Below are 15,564 nucleotides of genomic sequence, written 5' to 3' on the forward strand. Positions count from 1 at the left end.
GAGGAGAAAATATAAAAATGCAGTAAATGAAGCAGGCAAAAAGGAATACAAACGTCTTAAAAATGACATCGACAGAAAGTGCAAAATGGCTAAGCCGGGATGGCTAGAGGACAAATGTAAGGATGTAGAGGATTATTTCACTAGGGGGTAAGATAGATTACTGCCTACAGGAAAATTAAAGAGACCTTTGGAGAAAAGAGGACCACTTGTATGAATATTAAGAGCTCAGATGGAAACCCAGTTCTAACCAAAGAAGGGAAAGCAGAAAGGTGGAAGAAGTATATAGAGGGTCTATACAAGGGTGATGTACTTAAGGACAATATTATGGAAATGGAAGAGTATGTAGATGAAGATGAAATGGGAGATATGATATTGCATGAAGAGTTTGACAGAGCACTGAAAGACTTGAGTCGAAACAAGGCCCCTGGAGTAGACAACATTCCATTGGAACTACTGACGGCCTTGGGAAAGCCAGTCCTGACAAAACTCTACCATCTGGTGAGCAAGATGTATGAGACAGGCGAAATACCCTCAGACTTCAAGAAGAATATAATAATGCCAATCCCAAAGAAAGCAGGTGTTGACAGATGTGAAAATTACCGAACTATCAGTTTAATAAGTCACAGCTGCAAAATACTAACTCGAGTTCTTTACAGACGAATGGAAAAACTAATAGAAGCCAACCTCGGGGAAGATCAGTTTGGATTCCATAGAAATGTTGGAACACGTGAGGCAATACTGACCCTACAACTTATCTTAGAAGCTAGATTAAGGAAGGGCAAACCTACGTTTCTAGTATTTGTAGACTTAGAGAAAGCTTTTGACAATGTTGACTGGAATACTCTTTCAAATTCTGAAGGTGGCAGGGGTAAAATACAGGGAGTGAAAGGCTATTTACAATTTGTACAGAAACCAGATGGCAGTTATAAGAGTCGAGGGACATGAAAGGGAAGCAGTGGTTGGGAAGGGAGTGAGACAGGGTTGTAGTCTATCCCCGATGTTATTCAATCTGTATATTGAGCAAGCGGTAAAGGAAACAAAAAAAATTCGGAGTAGGTATTAAAGTCCATGGAGAAGAAATAAAAAGTTTTAGGCTCGCCGATGACATCGTAATTCTGTCAGAGACAGCAAAGGACTTGGAAGAGCAGTTGAATGGAATGGATAGTGTCTTGAGAGGAGTATATAAGATGAACATCAACAAAAGCAAAACGAGGATAATGGAATGTAGTCTAAGTCGGGTGATGCTGAGGGAATTAGATTAGGAAATGAGACACTTTACTATTTGGGGAGCAAAATAACTGATGATGGTCGAAGTAGAGAGGATAAAAAATGTAGACTGTCAATGGCAAGGAAAGCGTTTCTGAAGAAGAGAAATTTGTTAACATCGAGTATAGATTTAAGTGTCAGGAAGTCATTTCTGAAAGTATTTGTATGGAGTGTAGCCATGTATGGAAGTGAATCATGGACGATAAATAGTTTGGACAAGAAGAGAATAGAAGCTTTCAAAATGTGGTGCTACAGAAGAATGCTGAAGATTAGATGGGTAGATCACATAACTAATGAGGAAGTATTGAATCGGATTGGGGAGAAGAGAAGTTTGTGGCACAACTTGACCAGAAGAAGGGATTGGTTGGTAGGACATGTTCTGAGGCATCAAGGGATCACCAATTTGGTATTGGAGGGCAGTGTGGAGGGTAAAAATTGTAGAGGGAGACCAAGAGATGACTACACTAAGCAGATTCAGAAGGATGTAGGTTGCAGTAGGTACTGGGAGATGAAGAAGCTTGCACAGGATAGAGTAGCATGGAGAGCTGCATCAAACCAGTTTTAGGACTTAAGACCACAACAACAACAACAACAACAACAACAACAACATCAAGTCGTAAGGGCAATACTAGGAGTTATAAAAGACAATCAAGTCCAGACAGACTTGACAAGGCTGAAACAGATGGTAGGAACCATGTCAGCAATCTGATGCCCATGACCACGTAACAAAAATTCAGTTTCACAATGCTGGTAGTTTGAGTCTTAGCATGCTATCCAGTGACATTAATATACATGTTTATGACCTAAATTTTGAGATGTCTTGTGAGATTCTACAAGATAAATAGAAGAGAGATAAGGTTTGGATTTGTCAGTGTGACCTAATTGAAGGCTGATGTAGTGGGTGATAAACTCAAATGGCTTTGCATCTGTAAACTACAAAAGGCAAAAGTGTAATCATTCTATAATTTCACACTTAAGGATATGAAGTAAGATAAAAATTCTGGTAACAAGTGCAAATAAGGCTGCCTCTGTTAAAAAGTTCTACTGAAACTTTTGATACCCAGCTCATGAATGCTACAAAATAGATGTAATGTAAATACACTTTTCAAGTTTCAGGTTTACATACATACATACATACATACATACATACACATGTACAACAATCATTACACTTCACAAAATGCATTGTACAAAGTATCAATTCAAAAATACGTATTTTAACACATTCAACTTTAAGAATCATTGCACGCATCACATTACATTATGGCCATTGTGCAGTTAACAACAAATGTTCAAGTATCCTACCACCAACTCCAATGCATTTGTGTATTCTTGGAATAATATTCTGTGTTGATAATCTGAGTGCCTCCACTGTTCCCTAGTAAGGGCATCTATGATGCGACCATACAGTTCATCTACATATTCACGATTTGTTTGTACACTTTAAGAGTTCATCTAATTGCATAAACAAAAACATAATGGTGTAACATTCTGTGACTTTGGTGGCCAGTTAACTGTACTATCATGACCAGTCCAGTGATTAGAGTGAATGCCATAGAGATGTTCCCTCACACATCTGGTAAAATGTGGAGGGGCTTCATCATTCTGGAAGTGCATTGCAGTCTGTGTGGCCAAATGAATGCCCTCAAGGTACTCAACAAACGAATTTGCCAAAAACTGGGTGCGTAAGAAGCACATGTGCCACTAGCCCAAAAACAAATGTACATTAAATGTGTTCTACCTTACCACTTGAAATAGGGCTTGTGTCTGTGTGATTATTTTTGCTTCAAATGCGTGTTTCTGTCATATTCCTGAATACTACGCAATCCTCCCGAGACTCCTTGTATGAAGCACATGTCTCAGGGTAATGCCTTAGTACTACAAAGTCCTTTAAGATCTTTTGGGATAGTCTCAAAATATTCCTTAAAACTGTACAAACATGCCGTTTTAAAGCACTCTCGTAGTTTTCTTTTGAAGATTGGAAGTGCTTTTACATTTTTGAAACTGGCTGGTAATCTGTTGTATAATAAGCACCCTTTGCACTATCTTCATCATTCAGTGGTAGGTGGGTACTATTGATTTAAAAATTATCTTATGTTCTTGGCTGGAAGTGTGCAGTTCTCTAACATTATGCACAATTTAAGATACATGATAGTTTCATTTGCATACTGAGTGGAGTTTAATATTATCTATTAAAGACACGAGGTAACAATTGTTATAAAAGAATCTGAAGCCATTCTGACTATTTTTTGATCATGAGTGTCTGTTTCTTGGGCCAGAAATCTGAATTAGAAACAAGTTTGACTCTAACCATTTTGTCTGTCACTGCTGATAAGAATAAAATTTAGAGTAGCCAATAAATTACATTTTATTTTGGAAAGCTTCAAAGTTTGTATCTATGAACTACACTCCAATGAGAAAGAACTATGATTGGCTAGCAGTTGACCCCTACCACTTGGCATGCTGAGATGTCAATCACAACGTACTTTTAATCTGAGTATACACATAGTAACCTTAGTATCAGAATTTAGCTTCCATGGTTGACTGCCTTCTAGAGAAACAGGCTATTATTTCTTCTTTCTTGTTATAATCAAATAGCAAAATGACTATCTTTCGAACAAGCTGCTATAAAAGTTTGAGTGATATTTAGTGACATTTATGAGCATTTTGCCTCATTTCCTTCCAGTCACTATAAATTCTGATAATGGTCCCTCCATGCCTTTACTCTGACATATTTCCATGCTGCCAACAAATAACATTAAAAGTAATTACAGCACAATCCAAGAAGTGTCATACAAGAAAAACAATTTAATGTAGATTATATATTCAAGCAGATTTCACAATGATGGTTTAATGAGGATTGCAGTACCAGTACGATGTCTGCCAAACAACTGGATCCTTCCTGAGCAGTCTAAAGCAAGCAGTCAGCATCACACTAAAGCCAGCCTTAAAACTATTTGTCATAGTATAATCTCATTAAACATAGTGTACACCAAGAATTGGGCATCTGTTTCTTTTGTCCATTAAAGATCCATGTTTAAATGTGGATGCTCATGTAACCATCTTATATTCAAATGACAATTCTATTAATAAAGGGGGGGGGGGGGTAAGAAAGAATGACAGCAATCGGTGAATATTGTCACGGAACTACTCAGCACTGAATAATCAGCTTTTAATTATTATAAAAAACTTACACTAAAATTTCACAGTGCCTAGAATGAGGATATGTACATGTACATCCCACTTCTATCAATGATTAAGCAGTTGGTAACTGTACAGAAACAGTTTTTTTTATTATGGGTGCAAAGCAATGTAAAATGGAATAACCATGTATTTTATTTTATTTTATTTATTTATTACAATATCTTGATGCAAAATTGAACAAGACCTGTCACCTTCTTTGCTCACTAAAATCATGCTGCACAGAGAAAATAGTAAAGACTGCATATCACACCTACTTTCATTCTCATCTGAAAGGGTCACATTTTGGGAAAACTCTAAAGCATCTATCAGCACAGTCAACCTGCAAGAAAGGGCTATTAGAATCACATTTGGACACAACCCTACAGACCCTTGTAAATCTCTATTTAAAATTTTGATAACTCTTTCACCATGTATCTGTATTCTGGAAACCCTTATTGTTTTTAAAAGAAATGTGATGAGTAAGGACATCAGATTGTACAAAGAAAGACTGGTATTTATGACCACTTTACCAGGCACCTTCAAATGACCCACTAAAACAATAGTTTCATTTTGAAAGTTAAAGTTTGTCATAAACTTCCCAAAAACATAAAAGCAAATACTAAAGCCCAAATCCTTGGAAAATCTTTAAAATCATATTTACATTAGCAGTAATTTTAAATATGAATGCACATAAATCACTTTTGCCTTTATACATACAACATGACTTCCTCAATGTCTTCTGCTACTTTTGTAAGTGACAGGATCAATTAAAAAATACTACATCTCAGGAGTGTTATATAAATTCATACAATTCTCTTCGTGAAAAATCTTAATGCAGTGCTTTAGATATTAGCAATGTCAAGTATTTAGAAAACAACTTTGATATTCTGAAATGGCAGCTCATGTATAAAAAATTTACCATTTAAGTCTTACTGTGTAAGAAAATCTTTTAAAATATCTTGATAAATTGCCTTTTATTCTGTAACTTTACCTTCTAAAAGTAAGGTTTCTGTATGGATGATACTTACCATGGTGCTGGTGATAATGCACTGCTTGTCAATGACCTAATTTCATATCAACTAGTCTATACTTCCTTGTTATTGGATGTACCGCTGGAACTTATCCCCACCACAGGTAGGTGAAATTATATGAATAAATAGTACATGGCCTTGCCCCTTTATACATAAATAAAGGCGTTCACTATTAATGATGTCTTTTCTTCGTTTTTTCCGACAAAACAAATTTTATACGCTATTATCTTCACGCCACTGACGTAAGAAGTGCCGACGGAAAAGAATATTATATGTACACGAGGATGACATATTTAAAGATAGTAAAAGCTCTATAACAATCCCAACATTAACACCTCAATCCTAGTATCTTCTGTTAAAATATTTTGTAAATTACTCCTGTGATGCACGTCGAAACATCAATCATTTAATATAACGAATCTATGCCCAAGTCAAATTAAAAGGCAAGCCATGAAATCGTGAAGTATTGTATATGTAAAAATATTGTTACAGTTACTTCCTACCTGCTAATCAACAGTACTACTTGTTTTCTTCTTTGATTAGTGGAATGACAGATGACCCCAAAATAAGCGTCTTTCAGGCATGCCAACATGAGAGTCTTCCTTCATTTCTTTCCGGTGCTTTAAGTAGATAAGGTACTCCGCTTTTGTCGCTTGTTATTCTGATGCTCCTAAAATAACTACATTTTCACTGTGAAAATTATTTTCTTATGCTTTTTACAAGTTACAAACTACTTATTAATACACATCTGAGTCGATTTGGATATGATTCCCAGACTGATAACAATACAATTAATTTTTATCTCAGTTGCACCACGTGACCTCTATTATGCTTCAGGTAGCAGAAGTTACTTCATTCGGGAGCCTTCAATTCAGATACTTGTGTCTGTTGTTCCCAGGCTCTTGTGTGAACCAAAACGTAGCCGATATATTTGTTACTATGAAACCTTAGATGGTGAAACTATGAGCGGTACTTATCATAAATTGAAACGAATCCGATTAATGTCGCAAATAGGTCTATAAAGATTGTCCTACAACGGAAGACCACAATACTCTGTTCAGAACAAAGTGTGTATGTAGCTTTCGGGGTATAGTACAGGAAAAGCTGTTATTAACCAATTTGAGAATTGGCATTTATTAATAGGTAAATATATAACGATGTTAAAGCGTTCATTCTGTTCCTAACTTATCCATAAGTAAATGTGGTGGCTTTCAAACTGTACGATGTTGCTCTTTCCTGCCCTACCGCCAACTTTGATCTTAGGTGTGCTCATTAGGAAGCTGGCCCGTCATTAGTTATCGCAGGCGCTGGTGATAAGTATCACGAGTTTGTTTACTTGGTCTCGCCTATTGGCCATGGAGTAAGAGTTCGTCACAAGGACGTTTCTCGGTTTTTCGCTTAGTAATTTTTCTTCGAAAATTCTAGCTGTAACCTCTTACTCACACCCTTTCTTAATATATAACCTGTTTGTTGCCGTTTCTGGTAATCATAATTGTATTTAATTGCACTATATATTTCTGTGGCGTCCAATGTGGACAGTTGTGTAGAAGCGTTGCGCATGTTTTTATCTATCAGGTCAATGACAAATACTATTTTAAAATTTGTAAAGCGACTGGACCAGGGAAACATTGTAGGCTACTGTAGTACTCTCAGGATTAAAATATTGATGAGAACATGAATGTGGATAGTACTTTTTTTTTTAATATGCCACCAATTTTTTTTTCTCCACAGTTGTAGGAAGACATGCATGTAAAACCTGCATCAGGTGTAATGTATTTTGAATTTAACAAGTGGTTATCGTATAAATGCCATTACTATATAGTGAAGATGATGATATAGATCTGATGCTTGGGTGGAGGCATGGAGCATGTCCAGGCGACATAGGTTGTGAAATGGACATTGCAGTCTATGTGCTGAATGAGCTGCTTACTTTGTTGCTTGGTAGCCAGACACATCTAAAATTTAGCAGCAGTAATTCATACACGTAGATAGCAAGTTAGTGATGATGCCTTCATAAAAAAGCAAAGCTGTCTGTTTCTGCAAATAGTCCTTAATCAAATGTGATAGGCTGTGCCAGTAACAGGACTGGAGTAAGATGTTCTGGATGGTTACATGGGCCATTGTTACCTCTTGGTCTTTCACTCAGATATGATCCACATGATCAGGATTGATGGTAAGAGTGGCATTAGAATGGAGTAGCAGTCCAAAAATGGAATCAGTGCTTCCGATTGACACTTTTGGCTGCATCTTCTGGAACTTTGCTTTGGTCTCTGGATGGTGGATTTGTTTTGTGCCTCCTTAACTTACTTTTCACGAAAGTTTTCTGAATGTTGGCAAAACTGACACATCAAATGTATTGGTTGTGTAAATACACTCTGCTTTAATATGTAGCCCATTTTTTCCCCTCAGTTAATTGAGGGTCATACTTACAAAAAGTAAACTACCTTCAATAAAGTTGCATCATTTTTTTGAAAGTCCTTTAACTTGTTTCCCTTTTTTGTATATGAAATTCCATTAACCTTCTGCTTGGACTCCAAAAACCTGTACTTGGTTTCGGATTGTGACAGTTTGCTGTGCTTCACTGTTTTACTATAGGTTGCCTTATCCTTTTAGAAACTCAGACTTAGAACTAAAATCATCTTGAATAAGTGCAGGCAGTAGAAGAAATAACTTTCACAATTGACAACACTTCCACTTTTTAAAGCTCAATAAAATCAACTAAAATACATAACCCAAAAATAATGTCCACTTACTTCAAGTACATATAATACAGTTATTTAAATCACTTCAAAAGAACATCATTAAAGTAACAGCCATTGCTCATGAGACACTGTTGAGACAATTTGAGGAAGCAGCCCATGACTTTTGCCTCATCTCAGATTGAATGATGTTAACTTCCCATAAATTACTTCATTAGTTCCAAAACTGACATGTCTATATCCCAGATTATCTCTGTAGAAGATAATTGCATTTGATGAAATGAGGTGACTAGGTTGATCAACAAGTCTTTCCACACACAGAGAGAGGAGATGGGTAGAGGACATCAATTGTAGACGTCACCTGCACAGTGGCACCATTTAAAGTGAGTTTGATGCTTATCGTTCTTCAGACTCTGGGAACTACCATTCTAAGGAATGGATTGGTGCGAGGGAAGCAATTCTTTTGCACCTTGTACTTATCCAGAAAAATTACTGTTGCTTCTAAACACACTTGAATGCACCTTAATGCAGTTGAAATTCTGTGTATTAAAAGATGATATGATATTTCTTTAATTTCAATATCCAGTGGTGTGTAGACCTGAACACTCTTCTGCTGTACCAGTAACAGGAATAGGTAATGAAGAAACACAAAGAGAATGAATTCCTCCATATCAACCAGAATAGATTCAAAAACTATTCGTTCTGTTAAGCTCAACCCACCTTTGTGTCACATGACTTTCTGAAAGCTGTCAATTAAGCAGGGAGGATGCAACATTTACTTCTTATTTTATTTTATTTATTAATTTATTTTTACACCCAAAGAGCATTTTGTTCAGTACCATACCTACAATTATTAATGAAAGTGATCATATGAGGTATTAAACAGAATTTGTTGGTGAACTGAAATTACTTGGTGGGGAGGATAATTCCTTATTCACTGGAGGGAGAGTCATTCACAGTTGTACGGGGCCCTCGAGAGACATGAGCCCTGCAATGAATTTGTGATATCACTCTAGCTGGCTTGTCTGCCACACTTTGCAAACACTTGGCTCTCTGTAGGGCCCATTGTAAGTCAATATGTAACTGAAAATGTACACACTACAGAACTTAATTTTGTCGTGTGCTATTGAAAACTTACATGCATTTAAACATTCAGTCAAGAATTATTAAACATGTCTGAAACAGCTATTCCCTCTCTGCCAGATGTGGATGTTGGCACTCTTAAGACCTGCAGTGTCACTGTCTGTGGCATATGCGGCATGGCCTGTCTTTCTCGTGGACCTCACAGATGTAGAATTAAATCAGGCATGTCCCAGCGAAGTGTGTGAGGACCCCTACCACTAATGTCATTACAAACAATAGCACATTGCCCATCATGGTTTTGAAGAAAGTGTGTTACTGTCTAAATCTGGTTGATCTCTAAAGGGATTCTTGTCACATCTATCTGTCATTGTTGCATGTTTTTCTCCTTTAACAGAAGTCATGGGAATAAAACATGTTTAAGCAAAAGACTGCATGTGGTAGCAACAGCTGGAATAGGTGTAGAGCGTGGTAGTAGGATGGTCTTTGGATATTTTTGATACTTCCTGCATTGCATAGATCACACAGAGCAGCATAAGTGTGATGATGGAAGCAGTGAATAAAAGAAATACACTCACTAGTGTCAGCAAAAGTTTGTAATAGTATTGTGTAGTGATGCCATGGACAGCAAAAAGTTGGTAGGGCTAAATTTTACAAAGGGCCATCCATGCATTGCACTTTCTGTGCTATAAGGTAGATGTTGGCAGTGTCCTTGTGTTTTTTAATTTAGAGGTATTAATAAACTACTGTTAATCAAACATACCTTTATATGTAACATATGAATTAATCACATTTTGTTACTGGCCTTTCCTTCACATTTTGATTTTGCCACATATCGACTTTTCTGAATAGCACATTTGTTCTTTTTGTGTTGAAATGTTGTTAATTTTTTGTCTTAAGCGTGTACCCTAGGTTATGGTGACAGACTGATCTGTAGTGTACACACAGGTCTAGTTTTAGTTAGATGGCTACAGTTCAGTTGTGAGTTTATGAAGCCAAGAAATGTAGATTTGAAATCTTGGATGCAGTGACAGACTGATCTGTAGTATAGCCAGAAGTCTTATGTTAGCTTAGAAGCTGGCTGAAAACAGAAAGAAAAAATTCATTTTTTTCTCCTGCAAATGAATTGTCTTTGTCTTCTTTTTCTTTATTTTATGCTGTCCCCCTTGAAGTTCAATTCCATCGCTCTGTAACACCTAGTATGTTAAAGTTGATGGCACATTAAGTACTAATATTTCTTCTGTGATCATAAACAAAACATATAATTACTTCATTGGACATACAAATCAACCGTACTGCCACTACAACTTCCCATGATCTCTTGTAACAAGTGTTACCAGCATACACTTAAAGATTGGAGCTTGGATAAGCACTGGGGAAAGTTGTATCACTGGTAACCCTGCATGTATCTAGGACAAAATGACCAGTTAATCCATCTAAAGAGTTCTCTAGGCCAGAATCAAATACAGTTTATTTTAGAGTATAATAATACTCAAAGGGGCGGTATCATAGTGTGACAGTACAGTTTCCCATAGCATCGAATCACGGCTTGTATTTATTCCATTGATATTAAGAGCATGGTCCTATGTTGAAGAAATCTCACAACCAGTTGCCATCGCGGTTCTAGGCGCGCAGTCTGGAACCGTGAGACTGCTACGGTCGCAGGTTCGAATCCTGCCTCGGGCATGGATGTGTGTGATGTCCTTAGGTTAGTTAGGTTTAAGTAGTTCTAAGTTCTAGGGGACTGATGACCACAGCAGTTGAGTCCCATAGTGCTTAGAGCCATTTGAACCAGTTGCCATACCACTCATGAGTGTGCTGTCTGGGTCAAGGTCTATAAAATTGCCACTCCAGTTTTTATGTTCAACATCTACCACTCTCTTCCCACAGCATCATCTGAAGTTTCACCAATATAAAATATATGGAATGAAGTTCGGTTTATCCCACAGTATACACGTATAAATTTCAGTAGTCAGGAACTGTGTAGGATAAATAAACCTGTTGCTGTTATGATAAGATGTCTTTGGGCTACTGACCAGTTGTTTTGAAAATGGAAGAGCTGTAACTACATACTTAGATTGTTATCATCAGTAACTTGAATATTAAATATTGTGGGTTGCTTGCTGAAATTGTTTCATATTATGAATACCTTGTCCTCCTTCCTAAACATCATTCCTTTTTTGGCTGTTGTGTGGCGTTCATGCTGAAAGCTAGCAAAGGTTTCAATTCTTTTGTATTTATTTCACAGTTAGCAGATAATTCCTTGTTGCTGTATTTACACTCATTAAGCAGATAGCTGTTCTGGAGTTGTTTTCCTAGGTTAATAATATTAGCTTTCTTGTGAAGCATATAGTTTTACTAATTGTCTTCTGAAAAGCGAACTGTCTTCTTATCTTTCTCAGCATGGTTCCAGTCAGTTCACTGAGTCAGCAACTTTCATTTTCTTCTAACACAGTGTCAGGCGTAAGCACCATTGACCATTAAAATTGCAACACCATAAAGATGGTGTGCACCAAATATCAAACAGGCATGAAGGGTATTACATGCTTGGATATGCAAATGATTAGCATTTCTGCATAATGACACAAAGTAGGTAGAAATAATTCCATCTACATTCTGTATACAAGGAAAGATTATGCAGCAAATATCTCATTAAGAAAGTTGGTTGCTTGTGAGCTAGTGATAGGTCCCATGTAAGAAGGAGAAACATCAACTAACAACTGTTGGAATTCAACAGTGACAGAATTATCGCCGGCCGGTGTGGCCGAGCGGTTCTAGGCGCTTCAGTCTGGAACCGCTACGGTCGCAGGTTCAAATCCTGCCTCGAGCATGGATGTGTGTCATATCCTTAGGTTAGTTAGGTTTAAGTAGTTCTAAGTTCTAGGGGACTGATGCCCTCAGATGTTAAGTCCCATAGTGCTCAGAGCCATTTGAACAGAATTATCACCAATCAGGACTGTTATTTGTCATTCTGTGAGATTGCTGCTCACATTGGTTGGGATAACATGGGTGCCACGCGAATGTCAGTAGGCGAAGGAGGACCATACTCCATATCAGGCAAGATCTCAATGGTCCTGTGCATATAATGTCTGAGCAGACAGACACATTGTTTGCTCCACTGTGCAGTACCTCAAATCAGGAAATGGGCTTGTTTGCAGCAAGAAAAGCATTGACACAAAATACAAAGACATCTAAAGCACCACAACTGTCAGCATGTCAGTCATTGTTGCAGCTTTTCTTGATGTAACACTAGAGGGAGAGGCGCTCCAACAGTGGTGTGTCTGAAAACAATACTGGATACAAAGGTGTCACCATGTCATCTTTTTTATAAGAGTTCTGCGTGCGGGGTAGAAATGGATGCATCTATTTGTGGAGACTCCGAGAAGGTCAAATATTGCCAAATAGCATTTGTCGTCATACTACGGGCCCTGCACCTTGAGTGATGGTGTGGTGTGCCATTGGGTACACAGCACAATCACTCATGGTTTAAATAGCCAGTAGTTTGGAACAGCAGCCATTACATTTTTGATGGGTAGCGTTGCCCCATTTTTGAGAGCTTCCTGATGGTATTTCCCAATAAGATAACATAATATATGTTGTTCATACAGTTCTAGACTACCTTGGTAGAGTGTGTGTTCAACTGTTGCCCTGATGAGCATGTTCTCCAATTTACTCACCCACTGAAAACATCAGGTCATGGGTTGTCAAGAAATGGAATGCCACCATGTGTCAGCCACACTAAAAAGGATGAACTGTGGCATACAGTGGAAGCAGTGTGCAACAGTGTAACTGTGTCTGCCATCCAAGCTCACTTTGACTCACTTCCGAACTGGATTAGAACCATTGTTGCTGCCAGAGAGACAGCTCTGTGTACTAAATTTTCACTACCAACTGATTCATATAAACTAACAACTATAGTGTATCTGCACAATAATTAAAATTTCATTATTTACTATCATTCCTGGTGTAGCAATTTTAACAGCCACAATACGTACGCATCCTTGCTTGCAACGATCTCTGAAAAGATAATATTCCTTGTTCCAAATATTAAGATATTTTAAAACTTGTTTGCCGTGCACGAGTGCTAGACTAAAAATAAAGTGACTTCTTGATGTTGCAAATTTATTACGAGGGATATAATTTCAGGTCATAATGCTATTAAGCCTGACAGAACCTGCCCAAGCACACACTCATCTGCCCTATTTGTCTCTCAGATTATGTCCTAATGTAAGTAGTATTTGTATAGAGAAGGCACACATTTTAAATGCCAAAAAACCACATATAAGCAGAGATGATGCAGCACCAGGTGGGAACAAATGTGGCAAAGTTGGACAATCCAGATTTTTGTATAACTGGTAGCAATGGCCCTACTAAAACCTAGTAATGAAGGGCCTTGTTCTCAAGGAGAATGAAATGGTGATGCTTTCAATCATTTTTTATGGTTGCTGTTGGGTGTGAAAACAAGCCTCCTCATGGCACTAAATGTCCTTACGAACTTTACTCTATGGTGAAAATAATTTCTATTTATTTCCTTTTCTAAGTCCAAGTGGCTGCATTTATTGCTTTCCACTTTAATTACAACAGATTCTGAAGCCACAAATCTACATCTACACACATACTCTGCAAGTACATTGTACCACTGCTTGTCATTTCATATCTTATACCACTGACAAATAGAGTGAGGGGAAAAACTGTCTATATGCTTCCATTTGAGTTGTAATTACTCCTATTTTGTCTTGAAATATATGTTAATGGCAGTAAAATTGCTCTGCAGTCAGCCACAAATGTTTGATCGCTAAATTTTTTTAATTGTGTTTCGTGAAAAGAACATCATCTTCCCTCCAAGGATTTTAGTTCATTGAGCATTTCCTACTGCTTACAAATATGGCAGCATGCCTCTGGATTTCTTCAATATTTTTCTTTCATCCGACTTGGTGGGGATCCCAAACACATAAGCAGTGTTCGAGAATGGGTCGATCTAGTACTATGCGTGTGATCTCTTTCATAGATGGGCCACACTTTCCTCGAATTCTCCCAATAAACCAAAGTTGACTGTTTGCCTAACCTTACACTGGCCTTACATGCTCATTCCATTTCATGTCATTCTGAAACATTATATTTAGATATTTATTGATATGACTCTGTGAAGCAGCATATCACTAATACTTATTCAAACATTGCAGGATTGTTTTTCCCACCCATTGTTCTAAATTGCATTTGGCTTCATTTAGAGCAATCTGCCATTCATCACACCCAATAGAAATTTTATCTAAGTCATTGTGTATCCTCCTTCAGCCAATCAACGATGAAACTGTTCCGTGCACAACAACATCATCAACAAACATTTGCAAATTGTTGCTCACAACATCCGTCAGGTCTTTTAGACATATAGAGAACAAGAGTCATCCTGTCACACTTATATGGGGCACTCCTGATGATACCCTTTTTTCCAATGGACATTTGTCACCTAGGACAGCATAATGGGTTCTATTACTTAAGAAGTCCTTGAGCCTCTCACATATCTGAGAACCTATTCTGTATGCTCTGATCTTTGTTAACAGTCTGCAGTGCAGCTCTGTGTCACACAATTTCTGGAAATCTAGGGGTATGGAATCTACCTGCTTCCTTTCATCTATGACTTTCAGGGTATTGTTTGAATATTGTTGAATTTCACAAAAGCAATGCTTTATAAATCCATACTGATTTGTGGACAGAATTATATTCGAACATAGAATATGGTCATAATTTGGCAGCAAACTAATAACAAGAAAATCGGTCTGTAATTTTTTGGATCCATTCTTTTAACCTTAATGACAGGAGTCACCTACATTTTTTCCCACTTCCTTGGAACTTTGTGCTGTTTGAGAGAGTCATGATAAATGCTAAGTAAATACGTAGCCAGTGCCAAATAATATTCTATGTAAAACCAAATTGGGATTCCATCCAGATCTGGGATCTTATTTATTTTTTCTTTACATAGGGGTGCCTGTTTGTATATATTCTGTATGGGAGTCTCTGTGATGGTCAAAGTATGGTACGTATAAACAGCTTTTTGACAGAGTAATAGTGTACTGAAAAGGAAAAAGTTAACTTGTTCCTCAGATTTATTTAATGACCCTGTCTTCTGTTTCAGTTGTCTTTGGGCTTTTCAGAATATTTTTGCACTCTTATTTTGTACCATTTTAATAGTTTATTACATTTTGTTCTCTTCAGATATTTTTTCTACTCTGACTGTTCCGTGGCTCATAGCAGACACTAGTGACTACATCATGGGATGCCCTACATTCGGAACAGTAATAACAGCA

The 15,564-nt window shown here is 37.4% G+C and overlaps 2 protein-coding genes across 4 annotated transcripts in view; one reads left to right on the top strand and one right to left on the bottom strand.

The window, feature by feature from the left end:
- The window catches only part of LOC126267376 (uncharacterized), a 45,461-nt gene extending 39,384 nt beyond the window's left edge, over positions 1-6,077 (bottom strand). Inside the window, exon 1 of one of the 3 annotated variants that reach the window (XM_049972559.1) lies at positions 5,984-6,077. Coding sequence is in view for 1 of the 3 variants with exons in the window: in XM_049972558.1 (XP_049828515.1) it covers positions 5,478-5,480 (3 nt within the window). In the remaining 2 variants the exon portion in view is untranslated. Of the gene's footprint in view, positions 1-3,779; positions 4,288-5,477 lie in introns of those variants that run through there. The other 2 variants (XM_049972558.1, XM_049972560.1) reach the window with 2 other exon arrangements.
- The window catches only part of LOC126267377 (broad-complex core protein isoforms 1/2/3/4/5-like), a 216,357-nt gene that overhangs the window by 172,026 nt on the left and 28,767 nt on the right, over positions 1-15,564 (top strand). The gene's annotated exons all lie outside the window — the stretch shown is intronic.

This window comes from Schistocerca gregaria, chromosome 4 (genome assembly GCF_023897955.1).
Source record: "Schistocerca gregaria isolate iqSchGreg1 chromosome 4, iqSchGreg1.2, whole genome shotgun sequence".
Lineage (NCBI taxonomy): Eukaryota > Metazoa > Arthropoda > Insecta > Orthoptera > Acrididae > Schistocerca > Schistocerca gregaria.